Raw genomic sequence first — 16,930 nt, 5'->3', positions numbered from 1 at the left:
AGAAGAGCAGCTTCTCCCCTTCCATTTTATGCTCCCCAGATGCAAGTGTTTTCAACTTCAGCTGATATTTTGGTAATTACTTCTATGTCTTTAATTAATGTAATTGTATTGTTACTCATCTGTTTTTTAGTTTTAGGGATTATCTATTGATGAAAAAGTGAGTATTTGGCTGGGGTTCATCCACCCCGTTCCCCTCTTACACAAATTTCTCAACCACCATCCTTCCGGTTGTAATTCTGTTGTAATTTTGCTAAGATCAATATGCAGTGCTTACTTTAATACTTTCCAAAGATGAGCCCCGTAATATAGTTTAATTACTTTTCCTCTCAAGACTGCATAGGAGATATTTTTTTCTTATCTCTTCATTTTGGGTGTACTTTAGGAATATATTCAACCTTAGACTCCACCGTAGTTGTAACTCTCTCAGTTGGTCAACCACATCGAGAATGTACCAGATTCATCTTTCTGGGGAAATTTCTCTCAGACTTTCTGATCTTGTCTCTGCCTAGGTTGCTTCCTTGGCCCCAAAACAGCTAGGGCTTCTCCTTCACCACCCTCCTGAGGACTCCTTTTGCCTTCTTGTATTGGCGCCACTGATCTCTTGAAATGAATGATTTATTCTTTCTTGGTTTACTACTTCATTTTGGTTGCACAATCTCCAGTTCCTTATGGAGAAAGAGCGTAAGAAGAGAGAATTTTGTGAGATGTGCAGGTCTGACAGTGCCTTTGTTCTCCCTGGCTTTTAGCTGATGGCTTGACTATAGTTCTTGGATAGAAATCATCTCTTCCCTGAATTTTGAAACCTCTGCCTTCCAGTGTTGCTCTTGAGAAGTTCTCGCCTTTTGGACTTAAAACCCTTTGTATGAAAACTATTTCTGGAAATTCCATAATAAAGTAGTTGGTGTAGGTCTGTTTGCATTTAATATGCCGGAAGCGCATCCTATTTGCTATGCAAATCCTGTCCCCCTCCTACTTATCTTTAAAGGAAAAGCAGTATCCTTCATTTTTGGGAGAAAGATGTCCCTCAATTCTAGAAAAAAAAAAAAATGCCTTTCAATTTTGGGATATTTCTTCCATTTATAATCACTGCCCCTCCATTTTCTTTGATGATGAACACTCTATTATCTGGATATTGGCTCTCTTGAATTGGCCCCCAAACTTTCCATCTTTCCTATTTTCCCTTTCTGTCTTTCCATTCAACTTTTGTGGACATTTCCTGAATCATATCTTTCAAGCCTTCTATTGAATTTTCAATCTGCCATCACTTTAATTTCTAAGTGTTTTTTTTTTTTTTTTTAAAGATTTTTATTTATTTATTCATGAGAGACACAGAGAGGCAGAGACACAGAGGGAGAAGCAGACTCCCTGAGGGAGCCTGATGTGGGACTAGATCCTGGGAGTCCGGGATCATACCCTGAGCTGAAAAGGCAGATGCTCAAACGCTGAGCCACGCAGGCGTCCCTAATTTCTAAGAGTTAATATTTTTATTTCTCCCACTCTCTCTCACTTTGATAATGTCTTGTCCTTATTTCATGAGTGTACTTTTCTCAGATAACTGAAGACGCTGAGATTTTTGTTTTTTGCTTTGATTTTTATTTTTTTAAATTTCTTCATCCTGTGATTTTCTAAGTTGCTTTGCTTTTTCTCTGTTAGATGCTTTCCCTAATATCCACTAAGTCTTTGTTATTCCCTCCTGTTTTAGATCAGCTATCTAAAAAAGATGACTAGAGGTTCTTTGCTGGCAGATTGGGTTTAGCTTCATTCGAGGCGGGGCTGCTTGTTTTTGGTTTGTTTAGGAAATCCTGATGTGTTTTTAGGTTGTTTGTTTGTTTGTTGAGCTGACCAGATCCTCCAGAGAAAAGAGGACTAGTAAGAAAGCCAAGTACAAGGCTGGGGTATTTCAACATTCAGCAGTAGTGTTTTGTGTAATCTCTCTTCAGTGTGAAATCCCAGTCCTCAACTATGCCTAGAATCCTCTGGTCCAAAGATCCCTTGTTGACTCTTTTCAGGGAATACATTCTCGGTCTTTTCCTAGATGGGGTCTGGGAGTTCAAAGGCAGTTACTTTCTCCACGGAGTGAGGGAGAGAACCTGGGGTCTTTCTACTTCTTAAACAGATTTGCAGCCAATTCTCTGCCCACCTTCACCTCCACTTCCAGAGGATCCTGGTGCTGCCAGTCCCTCAGCCTCTTGAGGGTTTATCATTTAAATGACATTGCTTCTAGGTAGTCCTAGTTTTGGATTGAGCTTTCTCCAGTCTGCTTAGCTAGTCTCCACTTAACTACTTGCTCTCCATCTTCCAAAATTGTGTTACCATCTCTTCTACTTTGCCCTTTTTATCAGTTTATGTCCCAGTGGTGTTTGAGGAGGGAGCAGGACTCAATGCAGGTGTTTAGTACTCCACCTTTATTTATTTATTTATAAGATTTTATTTATGTATTTATTTAAGAGAGCAAGAACAGAGCGGGTGGGAGGGGCTGAAGGAGAGGGAGAAGCAGGCTCCCCGATGAGGGGCTGGATCCCAGGATCCTGGGATCATAACCATAACCTGAGCTGAAGGAGGACACTTAACTGACTGAGCCACCCAGGAGCTCCTAGTACTTCCACCTTTAAATGAAGGCCTCACGTGACACGTTTTTCTTTGTCATTTATGAGGCATTTGATCACACTGTGAAATGGGAGTTCTTTGTAAATTGTGAATCCATTTTCACTGGCTTTAGTTCTTCCCTTTAGCTACTGTTAGGGTTGAGTACAGTGGCAAGTTCCCTGAACCAGGAGTTAAGAAGCTTGGGTCCTCTTCCCAGATTTAATACTTAATTCTGGGCATCCTCTCTCACCATGATTTTTGTTGTGCCCAAGACTGAGAATCTGAGAAACCACCAAGGAGCCAACACCGATGCAAGCGCACGAGGGTTTATTAGCAAGCTCGAGCTTGGGTCCAAGTATACCCGACACAGCGGAGCAGGGACTTGGACCTCGAAGTGAGTTACAGCTGGGTTTTTTATAGGCTGGTCTAGGGGATTTTCAGAAGGGGTGGAAGAATTTCTCCAAGTTCTGTTTACATTCTGATGTGGGGCTTTCAAGGGCATTGAGCTCTGTTCTTACTCTAATATGAGACTTTCTACTATGGGCGTGGGCTCTGTTGTCTTTCTGATATGGGATTACCTGCCGAGGACATTGAGGACATTCTGCAGTTTTTCCCATAAAGTTCAGCTCTTATTCACAGGGGCCTAAGATGGCTGTACTTGAGCTAATGCTAAATTTTAGGTGGGATGGCCTTAATTTTTCTCGGCCTCCACAATTTTCTCATCGGTCAGTCCAAGAGATTGAAGTCAGATGATTTTAGGATCTCTTTTTTACTCAAAGACTGATTTTATGTCTAAGAAGTTGGGATGATCATGTGTAACTGAACACCTGATTTGGAAATAGAGTCGCAGCAGCCTGCCAGAGAAATGCAGAAGCGAAACTTCTCCTTGGTTTGTCGTTCAGTCTCTGACTCTGGTATCTTTAAAGTCTCAATGAAATTGCAACCCACGTTTCATGAACAAGAAACTGTTAAAAATTCTGATTTTTTTTTCCTCTAGGGTCTTTTCAGCTGATGGTAGTTCAGCTGCAAAGCCTACTTGGATCCATGTCCTTGATAGGGAGAGAAAGTGTTAGTGTTGAGCCAGAAAAATGGAGAAGATAATAGAGAAAGAGGTCTGGTTTCTTTCCTTTCCACCCTTTAGCAGGGATGGCCATTCTCGGTAGCAACCCCACCAGGAAGCGTGTCCTTCCCATCCGGGCCATGTGTGAGTAGATAAAAGCCACATCTGTATTTTCTCTCTCTTCCACATTGTGGTTTCTTGTTAGATGGAAAGACTGAGTGGACGTTGTATGTCACTGTGGTTTTGACTGGCTGGTTTGATCACAAGCCATTGTGCTCAGCAGTGGTCAGTACAGTGACTGAGGAGAATATGTGATCTGTGAGGCCAGTGACCCTGTGGGCCGGAGGCCAAGGTGAGGTTCCTTAGGGCAGCACTTTCCAGACTGAGCTGCACACCAGAGCCACCAGAGTGCCCAGTTACTGACGTGGAATCTCTGTGGGGTGGGGCATAGGAATCCTTTTGTCAGAGTTTCCCAGGTTAGTAGGGATACACTTGCTTCTTATACTGACTCTGGGGACCTGTTGTCTTACGGATGGGAGGCCAAAAAGAAAATTGGACTCTTGAGCATTTGCAGAGCTCGGGATGAAAATCCCAGAACAGAAACTGAACCTTGCACACCTGGCCAGCGGACATGCGTATCAGTCCTGGAAAGGATTTCATACTCTCACTGCTTTCCTCATGTCCTTATTTCATACCCTTTCCCCTCATTCTTAGTAGATCATCTTCTTAAGTCACAGAGGGAGTGGAAACTTTCGGGGGACAATGCCTCCACTCCCTTTCTTCCCTCAAAAAAAAATGTGCATGTATGTAATAAACATATACACTTCTGTTCACACTTAACTTTGCTTCTCTGATTAAGGTTAACCCCTCTACCTATGCCTCTCTCCATCAGTGACCCCTCCTGTGTATTTTTCCTTCACTCTTTTCCATCAACATTTGTGTGTGCATGTGAATATGTAATATATGTAATATGAGTACATGCTTCATCTTCCAGAACAAGGCACAGCAAACAAAACTCTACCTGCCTCAACTGTGGCCAGCCTAGGTTCTTCTGTGTCTCATTCAGAAGCTCATTCAGCCCGCCAGTCTGTATTTATTAGAGTCAGGAATGTGCACAGACTGGCTAGGCACTGAGCTTCAGCATCAGACTACACAGACATAACCCCTGCTCTCATGATGCTTATAGTCTCTTTGTAACCAGACTCCTTTAAAAATTATTGTTCTTAGGAGGCCTGAGTGGCTCAGTGATTGAGCATCTGCCTTTGGCTCAGGGCGTGATCCCAGGGTCCTGGGATCAAGTCCCACATCGGGCTCCCCACAGACAGCCTATGTCTCTGCCTCTCTCTCTGGCCTCCCATGAATAAATAATTTTTTTTTTAAATTATTGTTCTTACTTTGGCCGTTACAGAAATAACACATGCTTGTGTTCATAAATTTTGAAGTAGCTTCCTAATGGGAAGCTACTAAAAGGTTTAATGCAGAAGAGTATGGGGTCAGAATTTCATTTTCAAAGTTCACTTAGGCTGCTGAAAGGAGAATGGATTGGGGGGGGGGGCGGGGAGAACTGTTGGCAGGTGATTGGTCAGGAAATTTCTGTTCTAGCCCAGGTCAGGTTGCTTGACATTGTAAGATGGAAAGAGGAACACAGACTGAAGTTATATTCAGAAGCATAGGATGGTGAATGTTTGGCTGTGAGGATGAAGAGGAGAGGGGAGTCCAGGATGATACCCAGGTTTCTGGCTTGACCAGCTGCATAGATGGTAGTGCCCTTTACAGAGACAAGAAATCATGGAGGAAGAAGTGTGTGTGTGTGTAAACATAAATCCCGTGTGAACATTCTGTGAGTGTGAGATGTCTAGGAAGTTTCCAAGTGGAGGTGTCACAGAAGAAGTTGGATGTATGAATCTGGAATCAAGAGACCACCTGAACTAGAATAATGCATTTGGAACCTTTTATCTAAAGCTGTTAACAGATGCCAGGGATAAATTACAGAGGAGTAGGCCGTAGGTGGAACCCTGAATATTTTCAGAAGTAAAGCTCCAATCAGGGAGGAGGCGCCAACACAGGGGTGGATGAACTTGTAAGAGAAGAGAGTCTTTGAAAGAAGTCATGGTCAGCTGTGTCAAAGGTTGCTGAGATGTCAGATAAGGCCAAAATGTAAAATAGATGTTGGGTCTCGGGATGACCTGAGCCAGTCAGGTGGCAGGTGGCCAGAGGCTGGTCCCTACAGGAGGGGTGCTTGCTCACGCAGAGCTGTGGCAGTAAGATTAAGGATTTTGGACTATGTTGTAATACGGCAGATTCAGTGGAAAAGGCTGATGAAGTTGTTCTTTTCCTTCTTACGATAGCTTTTTATCTTATGATTGCCTCTTATCTTTATTGTTTTGTTTTGATTATCAGAGTAGTATGTACTCATTGTAAAAGTTTTAAGCATTAAAAAATATGACTGAGAATAATCTCTATAACTGCATTCCCTCCTGACTACCATTACTAGTTTGAGGCATAGCCTTTCAGATTCTTCTATGCATATGCTATCACATACCACATCGGTGCATATTTACTTGTCTAAAATTGGATTTATTGCCATATAGTCTGCAGAAGCCTGTATTTTCACCTGTGTGTGTTTGGTCAAACACCTAATCACATGAATATATACAGTTTTCTATCATGTTGTGATAGATTCTCTGGATATTTGGGTTTTATTTAGACATCTTTGCCTTCTGAAACACGATGCTACACTGAACATACATGTAGATATTTATTTGTGCATTCCTTACATATATGTGTGTACAGGGATTTCTGTGGAACAGGTTCCAAAAATGGAGCTGTGGAGTCAAATGGAGCATGTGGAGCATGTGCATTTAACGTTTTGATAGTGTGACAGTGGCCAAGGCAAGGGGCTTTTTCTTTCTTTCTTTTTTCTTTCTTAAGATGGAAGAAATTGAAAAAAAAAAAAAAGATGGAAGAAATTGGAGCATGAAAAATATCGACGAGGGGCAAATGAAGAGTAGATCAAAGTCACAGGAATAAAGTGCTGGATGTCCTATAGTAAGATGGGTACCAAGGCATGGGGAGGGGCTTTAGGCCAAGGAGGATGAGCAGGTGGGGAGCAGGGTCCTCCGTCACTGCTGCAGCCCCAGAGCCTCGACCAGTGCTGGCACATGGCAGGCAGCCAAGAAATACTTGTTGTTTGAATGAATAAATGAATGTAGTTCGGCGGCAGTGGAACTGCATGATATTTCTCTCTAAAAGCATCTAGTTTTCCACTTCCTCTATAAAACAGAAGGTGAAGAGATCTTACTGAAACTGGCAAAGGAGAAGTTGGAGATTTGAAGGCCCGTCTTGCTTAGCGAACCCAGTTGCCCAAGTCAAGTAGGACTCCGAGACAGGGCGTCTCTAAATTTCCCTCCAGTTGGGAAAGGCCTGTTGATTCTGAGGCCCTAAGACCCCATCTAATTCTGTTCATCCCCACTACCACCATCCTGTTAGTTCCAGCCTGGATTTTCTTTTCTTTTCTTTTCTTTTCTTTTCTTTTCTTTTCTTTTCTTTTCTTTTCTTTTCTTTTCTTTTCTTTTCTTTTCTTTTCTTTCTTTCTTTTCTTTTCTTTTCTTTTCTTTTCTTTTCTTTTTTTCTTTTTTTTTTTGAAAGATTTATTTTTATTTATTTATGATAGAGAGAGAGAAAGGCAGAGAGGCAGAGACACAGGCGGAGGGAGAAGAAGGCTCCATGCCAGGAGCCCAAAGCGGGACTCGATCCCGGGACTCCAGGATCGCACCCTGGGCCAAAGGCAGGCACGAAACCACTGAGCCACCCAGGGATCCCCGAGCCTGGATTTTCTTATGAGAGCAGCCTCTTAAATGATCTCCGATCTCCTCTTGTATATCACTCAGAACTCGATTTAGAGACCACCTCCTGCAACCCCCAGCCAGGACGGCTCTGGAGTGCCTTCAGCGTCCCTGCCCTGTGTAGCAGCTGTCCCCCTGGATGGCCAATTGTATGTTGTTGCTGTTTTTACCTAAAACCTTCATATATAAATATCTTTTTTTTTCATATATAAATATCTTAATGGACAATTTTACGAGACCTGTAGTGCTTAGCTGGTGTTGCATGCTACATAAATGATTGGTATTATTTTGTGTGAAAGCTCGATGCTTATATAAATTTGGTACACAGAAAGTGGGGACAAGGACAAAAGCAGACATGAGATGAACTCCTAAGGGATGGGTAATTTAAGACATTTGATCCTGGAACAAGCCTCAGGATTATTACTCCCTAGGGAAAGGCATTCTGCTTTAAGTGTCATTTGTATTAGTTATTTCTGTAATTAGCATGTTAAGTGCATATTTTGAGAAAATTTAAATACCTTGCATCTCTAAGGTGATTTAACTATGTTCCAACGATCTATTTATTTTTAAAATTTCAAATAACTACTTTGTGGTATTTTCTAGAATGGAAAAGCTTGAGTCTCTTAAACTGCATCTGGCCAGCTGGAGGATAATCACATGATGAAGTCCCTGATGGGATTCTAAAAGAAATGGCCTTCCAACGCATTAAGTAAAGAGCTCCCAAATTAGGACTGGAATGTTCCTGTGTGGTTCCACTTGTCTTTCCACCCCCATCACCATTCCCAGCCTCATCTACACTGGGGAGAGTAATGGGAGGTCCTTACTAGCTGGCAACTGAACTAGTGTTTCAAATTACAGAATCAGAGTGTAATGAAAGAGACACCCGGACTTGGTTATTTTTCTGTGGTGCAGAGGGCCTGGGTTTAATGCCTGGGACCACCTGGAGAGGTGCTTGTCTGATGTGAGGGATGCTTCTGGGTAACTCAGTTGATTACAGGTCTGCCTGCCTTTGGCTCAGGTCATGATTCCAGGGTCCTGGGATCCACTCTGTGTTGGGCTCCCTGCTCAGCAGGGAGTCTGCTTCTCCCTCTGCCTCTGCCTGCTGCTTCCTTGCTTGTACGCGCTGTCTCTCTTTCTGTCAAATAAATGGATAAAATCTTAAAAAAAAAATTCCCATACATTCAAAAATTAAGTAATGAGTATGATTTGGAAATACTTAAATAGGGCAGCCTGGTGGCTCAGTGGTTTAGCACCGCCTTCAGCCCAGGGCCTGATCTTGGAGTCCCAGGATCGAGTCCCATGTCAGGCTCCCTGCATGGAGCCCGCTTCTTTCTCTGCCTGTGTCTCTGCCTCTCTCTCTGTGTGTCTCTCATGAATGAATAAATAAAATCTTAAGAAAAAAAAAAAGAAAGAATATGATAGAGAATGCGTAAAAATGGGATTTACATGTTTCTTGAGTTCTCTTCACAGTCTCTTAAGTATTAGACTGAATTTACAGACAGCTTCCTAATTTTTGATATAACAGAACATTTAATAAAGTGCTGTCGGCGCTCTTATTTCTTGAGATACTCTGAAGGCTGTGTGTCTTAAAAAAAATGAAAGTTTCAAACATATCATTTTCTCCCTCTCTCTATATATAATACTTGTAGCTGATACTCATCTAGTGTTTACTATGTGCAGGCACCGTGCTAAACATTTCACACACCACATCTTCAAAACAACCCCGAGGGGAAGTACTATCATTCCTAGTTTTCAGGTGTAGACTTTGAAGCATAGAAAGATTGACTAAACTGGCCAAAGTCACATAGTGAGGAAGTGGTGGGTCTGGGATTTGAAATCAGGTCTATCTAATTCCAGCAGCCAGCCTGATAGAAGTTATGCATCCATTTGGTAAGTCATTCAGATAATTATGGAGTTCCTAACGCATCCCAGATACTGTTCTAGGTGCTTGGGATTCAGCTACCCGCAAACTCCCTCATGGGATTCACTTAATATGTAATAATGAAGTTATTATTAATTACTAAAGGAAAGCACAGTAGGGCAAGGTGGTGCAGAACAGTAGCTGTATCATTGGGCTGTTAATGTTAGGATTTCAGGGACAGCCTCTCTGAGGCAGGCATATTGAACATCGACTTGAATGATGAGAGAGAGCAAGCTACCGAAGGCCAAGGGACAGTGTGTAATATGGCTTCAAGCCTAGCCTATAGGCTCCTGGGTTTAAATTCTGATTCGCTTGCTCATTAGCTGTGTGTCTGTGGACAAAATGCTTGACTTGCCTGTGCATCTTCATCAGTGACATAAAGGTAATTGCAATATTTATTTTTTAGCTTATAGGGCTGTCATGAGGATGAAATGGGCTCATGTATAAAAATCTTAGCTATAAAACAGACATTGGAATATAAGGACTCTCTAAGTGTTAGCTGGTATTTTTTAGGCACTATGGGAATTGTGGGAAGTAGCTGCTTTATGGATCTGTTATTTAACTGGTAGCTTAAATCAAAATCTGGATGGACTTTGAAAATTCAGCGGAGAGGACTCATTGAGGAGTTAAATGTAAGCGTATGAAGGAAAGGAGCCAGGGATGACTCCAGTAATTTTGATCTGATTAATTTTCTGGATTTGGGGTCCATTTATTAAGATGGGGAAGACTGGGGGTGGGGGTGCATAGCAAGCCTTTTTGCTGGAGAGAAGGCAAAGTAGAGGGTGGAAATCAAGAACTTGGCTTGTCGTTAAGATTGAGACACTTCTTAACGTGGTCATCTTTTGTATATGTTCACTGTAGAAAATTGGAAAACGTAAACAGATAAGAAAAACACCTGACATTCCAACACCCGTTATCTTTTGTTTAAATTTATTTTTATCCCACACAAATTTAGATCGTAAAATATATGTCAGGTTTTTCTTGTTAGTTGTATATACTTTTCAGTTTATTGGAAAATGGCCCATGACAGAGGGGAGAGTTAAAATATAGGCAAGGTGATGAGAGCCCTAGGACTGTAAAAGTCCTCTACACTGACCACCACAGACAGCAGTTATGGACTGAAGCCTACAAAGACATCTCCAGCTACGGAGGGTAATGCATATCATAGATCTTGTTTACGCTCACCTGTCTATGGTCCCCCAAGGCCTGCTACCTGGTGCAGCTTCACCCACAGTTGTTAGCAGAACTACACTTTGTGATAGAATGAATGCACATTACCCAAAACTTACATTGTAACCATTTTTAAATGTACGGTTCAGTGGCATTAAGTAGATTTACAGTGTTGTGCAACTGTCACCACAGAAAAACATCTCTGGAAGTTTTTCATCTTACAAAACTGAAACTCTACACCCATTAAGCAGTAATTCCCCTTTCTTCTGTCCTCTCAGCCTCTGACAACCACTGGTTTACTTTCTGTCTCTGGATTTACCTACTCTAGGGATATGAGATAAGTGGAATCATATAGTAGTTGTCCTTTTATGACTAGCTTTATTTCATTTAGCGTAAGGTCCTTAGGATTTCACTCATGTTGGAGCATGTGTCAGAATTTGCTTTTTAGGGCTAAATAATATTGCATTGTATATTTTGTTCATCCATTCGTCTATAGTCAGGTACTTGGTTTGCTCCCACCTGTTGGCTGTTGTGAAAAATGCTGCTATTAAAAGGGGTATACAAATATTTGTTTGAGTTCCTGCTTTCAATTCTTTTGGGCCATATACTATATGCAGTTTTATGATCTACTTTTCTGCATTGAAGTCCGTTGTTAAAATTTTGTGTGATGAGCATTCTTCTACAAAGTCATTTTAAATAATTGTATTATATATTATCAATAACTGTGTCATCAGTGACTTAAGCAAGCAAGAATTGTTTCCTGGAAATAGAATTATAAGACAGAAGAATGACTAATATTAAAACTTTTGCTACATTTGCCAAATTGCCAACCAGAAACTCCTACAACCCAACACTAGCAAAATATGTATATGTTCTCTGCTTCTTTGCTAATATTAGGTATTAGTAATTTTTTTCTGTCAATTTGATAATTAAAAATGGTATATTCTGGTTTTCTTTTTTGCAAATTTACGGTTCACTCTCTGGGTTTAGTTGTTGCAGATTACTGGGGAAAATACTGATTTGGTAAACACTCAACACGTGAGATGATGAGTGATGATGACAGTCTGGGGTCCTTCCTAGTCTTTAATTCTAAGGCAATTGCAAGTATTTTACTCTGTGTATATATGACAAGCTGTGTAATCGGGTTTTGAGATCTTCTGTTTTGTGTGCTAAATACATTCTTAGTAGTTAAACTTTAACACTTCTTTACTTAGAATTCAAAAATCTAAAAAGTGCTGAAAAGAATTTTTTTGGTAATCCATTTGGTTATAAAACTTGACAGATTGTAAGACTGTATGTCAACTATCCTCAAAGACAAAAACAAACCAAAAAAACCCCTGACAGATCTGAACTTATTTGGTGGAGAAACCTGACCTCAGCCTGCCTGAGACTATTTATATATTTTATTTATCCCACTTAGAGTGACTGTTCATATTGTTGGCTGCAAAACATGAGTTTGTTTGAGTAAGGGGTGCTGTCCCAGACCCCAGTGAGGGTGCATAGTAATATATACTATTTACATATAAAGAGTTATTTTCTTTTTAAATTCTGAAACACAAAGGTTTGGCATCAAAGATATCGGATAAGGGGACATGGACCCATAATTATTTTTCTTGCATTTCTATGTTCTCATCCCTCCTAGGCTTCAAAAACTCATTTTGAAATCAGGTAGGGTGAACATGGAGTTACAACTCAATGTGCTTTGAGTTTAAAGACAATAGAAATTTAAGTGTGGTGTCTTCTTTCATCCCCAGGACATGTATAATCACTATAATCTGGGGACTAACAGGTCAATGACTAGAACCAGGTTTCAGCTGAGCTGTAGCCAAATGCAAACTCAGGACCCTGAGGGTCCTGGAAGGCCTGGACCAGTTGAACTGTGAAGTGATAGCAATAGCCTTCCAAGATATTGTTGCAACATATTTCTATAATTAATACCACTTGTCCTTTATAGAACATAAACTGTCTTAGCCAAGCTTTTAAAAACAAACCAAATTGGTAAAATTAAATAAAATCATGCTCCACTTATATGACTGATTATTATTAATGCTGTTAAATCTAAATTTTTTAAAATGTGTTTATTAAAGTGGCAAAGATGGCAGAAATGGAAAAGTTGACTCAAATTCATGTGGAATTGTAAGGAGCCCTGAATAGCCAAAACAACTTTGAAAAAGAAGAACAAAGTCGGAGAACTTACATTTCCTGATTTCAAAACTTACTACAAAGCTACTGTAGTAACCAAAACAGTATGCTACTAACATATGGATAAACATATAGACCAATAGGATAGAATCTAGAGGCCAGAAATAAATCTTTAGCCAATGAAGTTTTGAGAAGGGTGCCAAGTACACTCAGTGAAGAGAGAAGAATCTTTTTAACAAACGATGTTGTGACAACTGTATTTCCAAATGCTGAAAGAATGAAGTTGGACTGAACCTTATACCATATACAAAAGATTAACTCCAAATGGATCAACAATTTAAATATAAGAGCTAAAGCCATGAAACTCTTAGAAGAAGACAGGAGTAAATCTTTATGACCTTGGACTTGGCGGTGGATTCTTAGATATGACAATAAAAGCATGGACAACAACCATAATAAAGTAGATACATTGCTGATGGGACTGTGAAATGGTACAGCCACTGTGGAAAACAATTTGGTCGTTCCCAAAAAAAGCTCAACAGAAAATTACCAGATGTCTCAGCAATTCCACTACCAGGTATATACACAGAGGAACTGAAAACAGAGAGTCAAACAGATACTAGTCTACCATTGTTCATTGTGGTATTACACCAGCCCAAAGGTGGAAACAGCCCAAGTGTCCATCAATGGATGAATGAATGATTGATAAAAAGTGGTTTACTGCAGACACAGCCACACACATTTGGTAGAACGTTCAGTCATAGGGAGGGGTGAAGTTCTGCCACATGCTGCCACATAGGTGAACCTTGATATCATTATGCTAAGTGAAATAAGCCAGAGACAAAAGGTCAAATACTGCAGGATTCCACTCGTATGAAATATCTATAATAGGCAAATTCATAGAGATGGATAGTAGATTAGACGTGACTGTGGCCTGTGGGGAGGGGAAATGGGAAGTTACTTCTTAGCGGTAACAGAGTCTCTGATATGATTAACAAATAGTTTTGGAAATAGTTGTGATGGTTGCACAACATTGTGAACAGAATTAATGCCACCAAATCGTACACTTAAAAATGGCTAAAATGGAATTTTTTGTGTTTTACGTATGTTAGTACAATAAAAATGTTTAAGATGTTAAAGGAACTAATGGATTCATTCAGAATCTGAGAAGTTTGTGATATACATTGGGCTTTTCTGTAAAAGCATTAGCTAACTTGGTTGGGATGTGAGAATGAATAATGTGATAATTGTTCCCAGCTCTTCAAGAGGAGACATGTTTAACTTCCAGGTGTATTTTTGGAGCTGAATTTTTGAGGGGAGGGTTGTGGGAATAGGGAGAGGCAGTGCATAAGAGGAGCTAAAACAACTCTAAACCTCACGGAAATACAAGATGAAGAAAATTGTATTTATCAGAGCTCTTCTCAGGGATAATATTGTTTGTGGATGGAAGAAATCCTTGGAATTGTCACTAGGGTAGGGCTGGAAGGGCGAGATGCCCAAGGGACTCACTGAACTGTCACTCTTTTGTTTTTCTATGAAGGAGGAGCATGTTTCTGTTTGATGCATTGCTGGAGCAGTGGGCAGTGTGAAAGAAACGCAGAGATCTTCCTTTTCATAAATATTGTCAAAATATTTGAATAATATTATCTTGAAGGAGCACTATATTATTAGCCTGCCTTGGTATGAACATACCTCACTGTGGCCCAATGCAGTATGTTGCTGGAAATATAAAAACTCTGTTATCATTATGTAAGTAATGAGACTACATTCTGAGGAATTGAAGAGTGCTAGTGACTTTTTAGAATGACACAGAGTTTATAATTCATCCCGTCTTTGGTTCTGCTCACTTATGGAGACTCTGTAATATATTAAATATTATTTCAAATCCTCAAGAAACAAAGAAGAGTAAGACAATGGCTTATCCCCCAAGAGCTCATAGACCAGTGGAAAAGAAAAATGAATCAGGGCCATACAATACGATAAGGGGGACAGACACCTATATCTTCCCAAGATTTTATCTTCTGTGGTGGTGGCTAATTGTGAGAACACAACTACCATGTGATTATTTGGGCTTCTGTTCAGTATAGGCTGAAATTTTGTGTAAGATAATCACTCATCTTTATTTGTCTTCCACACTCTAGAAGAGCAACTGAAAAATACTGTTATAATAACTGATAATGCCAGTTCAGTTTTTGGACACCTATAGTGGTGACCTGACAGGTTTTACTAGACAATGCAAAGTGCTATACGAGCATGAAGTTGAGGCAAGTAACTTGGTACATAACTGGCGTTGGAATACATATTTAAAGAAAGGGTAAAGGCAATGAGGAGGCAATGAAGGGATGTGCATTCCAGATGAAGTGTACTTAAGATGAGTTTAGAAATAAAAAGGATGGGGTACCTGGGTGGCTCAGTTGTTTAAGTGTCTGCCTTCGACGCAGGTCATGATCCCCAGGTCCTGGGATCAAGGATCACATTGGGGTTCCTGCTCAGTGAGGAGCCTGCTTCTCCCATCTCTCTGCATCCCCCCCGCCCACTCTCACTTTCTTTCTCTCTGTCTTCCTCAAATAAGTAAATGACATCTTTAAAAAAAAAATAAAAAGCATAAAACTTGGTGACTGACCAAACGTCAAGTGTGGGAAAGAGAAAAGTGAAGAATGACCCCAACTCTGGCTTAGGTAGTTGAATCAATGCTAATACAGTACATTAATCAAAATTGGCAAGCACAAGAGGGGGGAACTTTGGAACAAGGCAGTTTTTACCATAATGTAGGGAGAACATTAATTAATTTTTTCAACTGCCTGATGGATAGTATTGAGTTTCAGACGTGTGTCAAAAATTTCCTTACCCTAACAAATTTGATGTCTTCATGAATGATGTCTTTCCCTTCGTCCTTTGTTCCTTCCCCTTCAGCTATTTCTTCTACTTCCAGAATTATCTGAGAGAAAGAAAGAGCACATACCAGAGACAGAGAGTGAGAGAGGACACTTTTGCCTTAGGATAGGAAAAACAGGACTCTTATAATAACCATCAAATGCAATTTGAAATTGCATTCCAGAAATTATTAGAAGATAATGTCACATTTTTTTTTCATTTTAATATTATCGTAATTGAGTTGAAGTGCCAGTAACAGGCTAGGGTAAAAAAAAAAAAATCATCTATCCAGATTTAGAAAAATGAGGAAACATTTCTTGAGTCACATCTCTTTTCATCGCGAGTAGTAGCCAACAGTGTGTAGGACATTAAGGTCATTTAAAAATATTTGCTGAATTAATGTTATTTTTTTCACATTTGAATTTATTTTATTAAAAAGAAGTGTCAAGGTAAAAAGTCAAGAGGAAAACTTGGTGCCTTAGCAAGGTTAAGAATGCCATAATTTGTTAAAGATTGAAGTAAAAATAAAATAATAGCCAGTATTTATATAGTACTTAATACTTTTCAAGTCACTTTTATATATGTGTCAGTTAATTTGTTCTCCACAGTGACCTGCTGATGTAGGTATTATTATCTACACTTTATTGGTGAGGAAACAGATTTAGGGTTAAACGGTATGCCTGAAGCCACAGTCATACTATGTAGAGGTCTTACAATTCAGGTGCACTGCCCCGCGTGGTAAAACACAGCCATCTTAGCCTTGAAAGAAACTCTCCTGTCTTTGTGTTTTATGTCTCATTATTAACTTTCTTTTCATATATGGTGACTCTTTGGCCTCATTTTAGAATCTCATTTACTATGACAGGGTCTGTAATCTGCAGGCTTACAGCCCATGGATAATATGGGAAATAGATTTTCCCCTACTTAATTGTCACCGAAATACAATAGATCCTGTTAAACTGAGACCAGAGAAAGAGATACTAGAACCTGAGGATCAAATATGCCTCCCACGGGATGATGCAGGACCTGTTGGGTAGGCTCAGTTGGAAGTGATGTGGGTAATGAGACTAGGTGGACCCACGTAATAGCTGGAAAGTGTGAAGTGATAGAGAATGATGGCTCAGGTGTGTAGTTACTTTGGGAATAGTGATGGGTGGCTGCTAGCATTCAGGTCAAATATCACATAGATGCTGAGACCGATTTTCAGAGACATCTAGTCTAGTCAAATGGCAGCAGAGTTTCAGGTACAGGACTGCCTGGCAAATCATTAAACATCCTGCCCAGTCTGAATATGTGAATACATCCTCATTCCCAAGGTGAATAGGCCATTCC

At 40.2% G+C, this 16,930-nt stretch overlaps 1 protein-coding gene across 4 annotated transcripts in view; it reads left to right on the top strand.

Annotated features, from left to right (window-relative positions):
• ANO6 (anoctamin 6) overlaps positions 1-16,930 on the top strand; it is a 186,014-nt gene that overhangs the window by 50,597 nt on the left and 118,487 nt on the right. The window contains exon 1 of one of the 4 annotated variants that reach the window (XM_025477355.3): positions 6,552-7,640. The exons of the other annotated variants lie outside the window; for them this stretch is intronic. Coding sequence (XP_025333140.1) covers positions 7,631-7,640 — 10 coding nt within the window. The 5' untranslated portion in view covers positions 6,552-7,630. Of the gene's footprint in view, positions 1-6,551; positions 7,641-16,930 lie in introns of those variants that run through there. 4 annotated transcript variants of the gene reach the window in all.

The sequence above is a fragment of the Canis lupus genome, chromosome 27 (assembly GCF_003254725.2).
Source record: "Canis lupus dingo isolate Sandy chromosome 27, ASM325472v2, whole genome shotgun sequence".
In the NCBI taxonomy this organism is placed as follows: Eukaryota; Metazoa; Chordata; class Mammalia; order Carnivora; family Canidae; genus Canis; species Canis lupus.
This window is presented reverse-complemented; position numbering and strand designations above follow the sequence as displayed.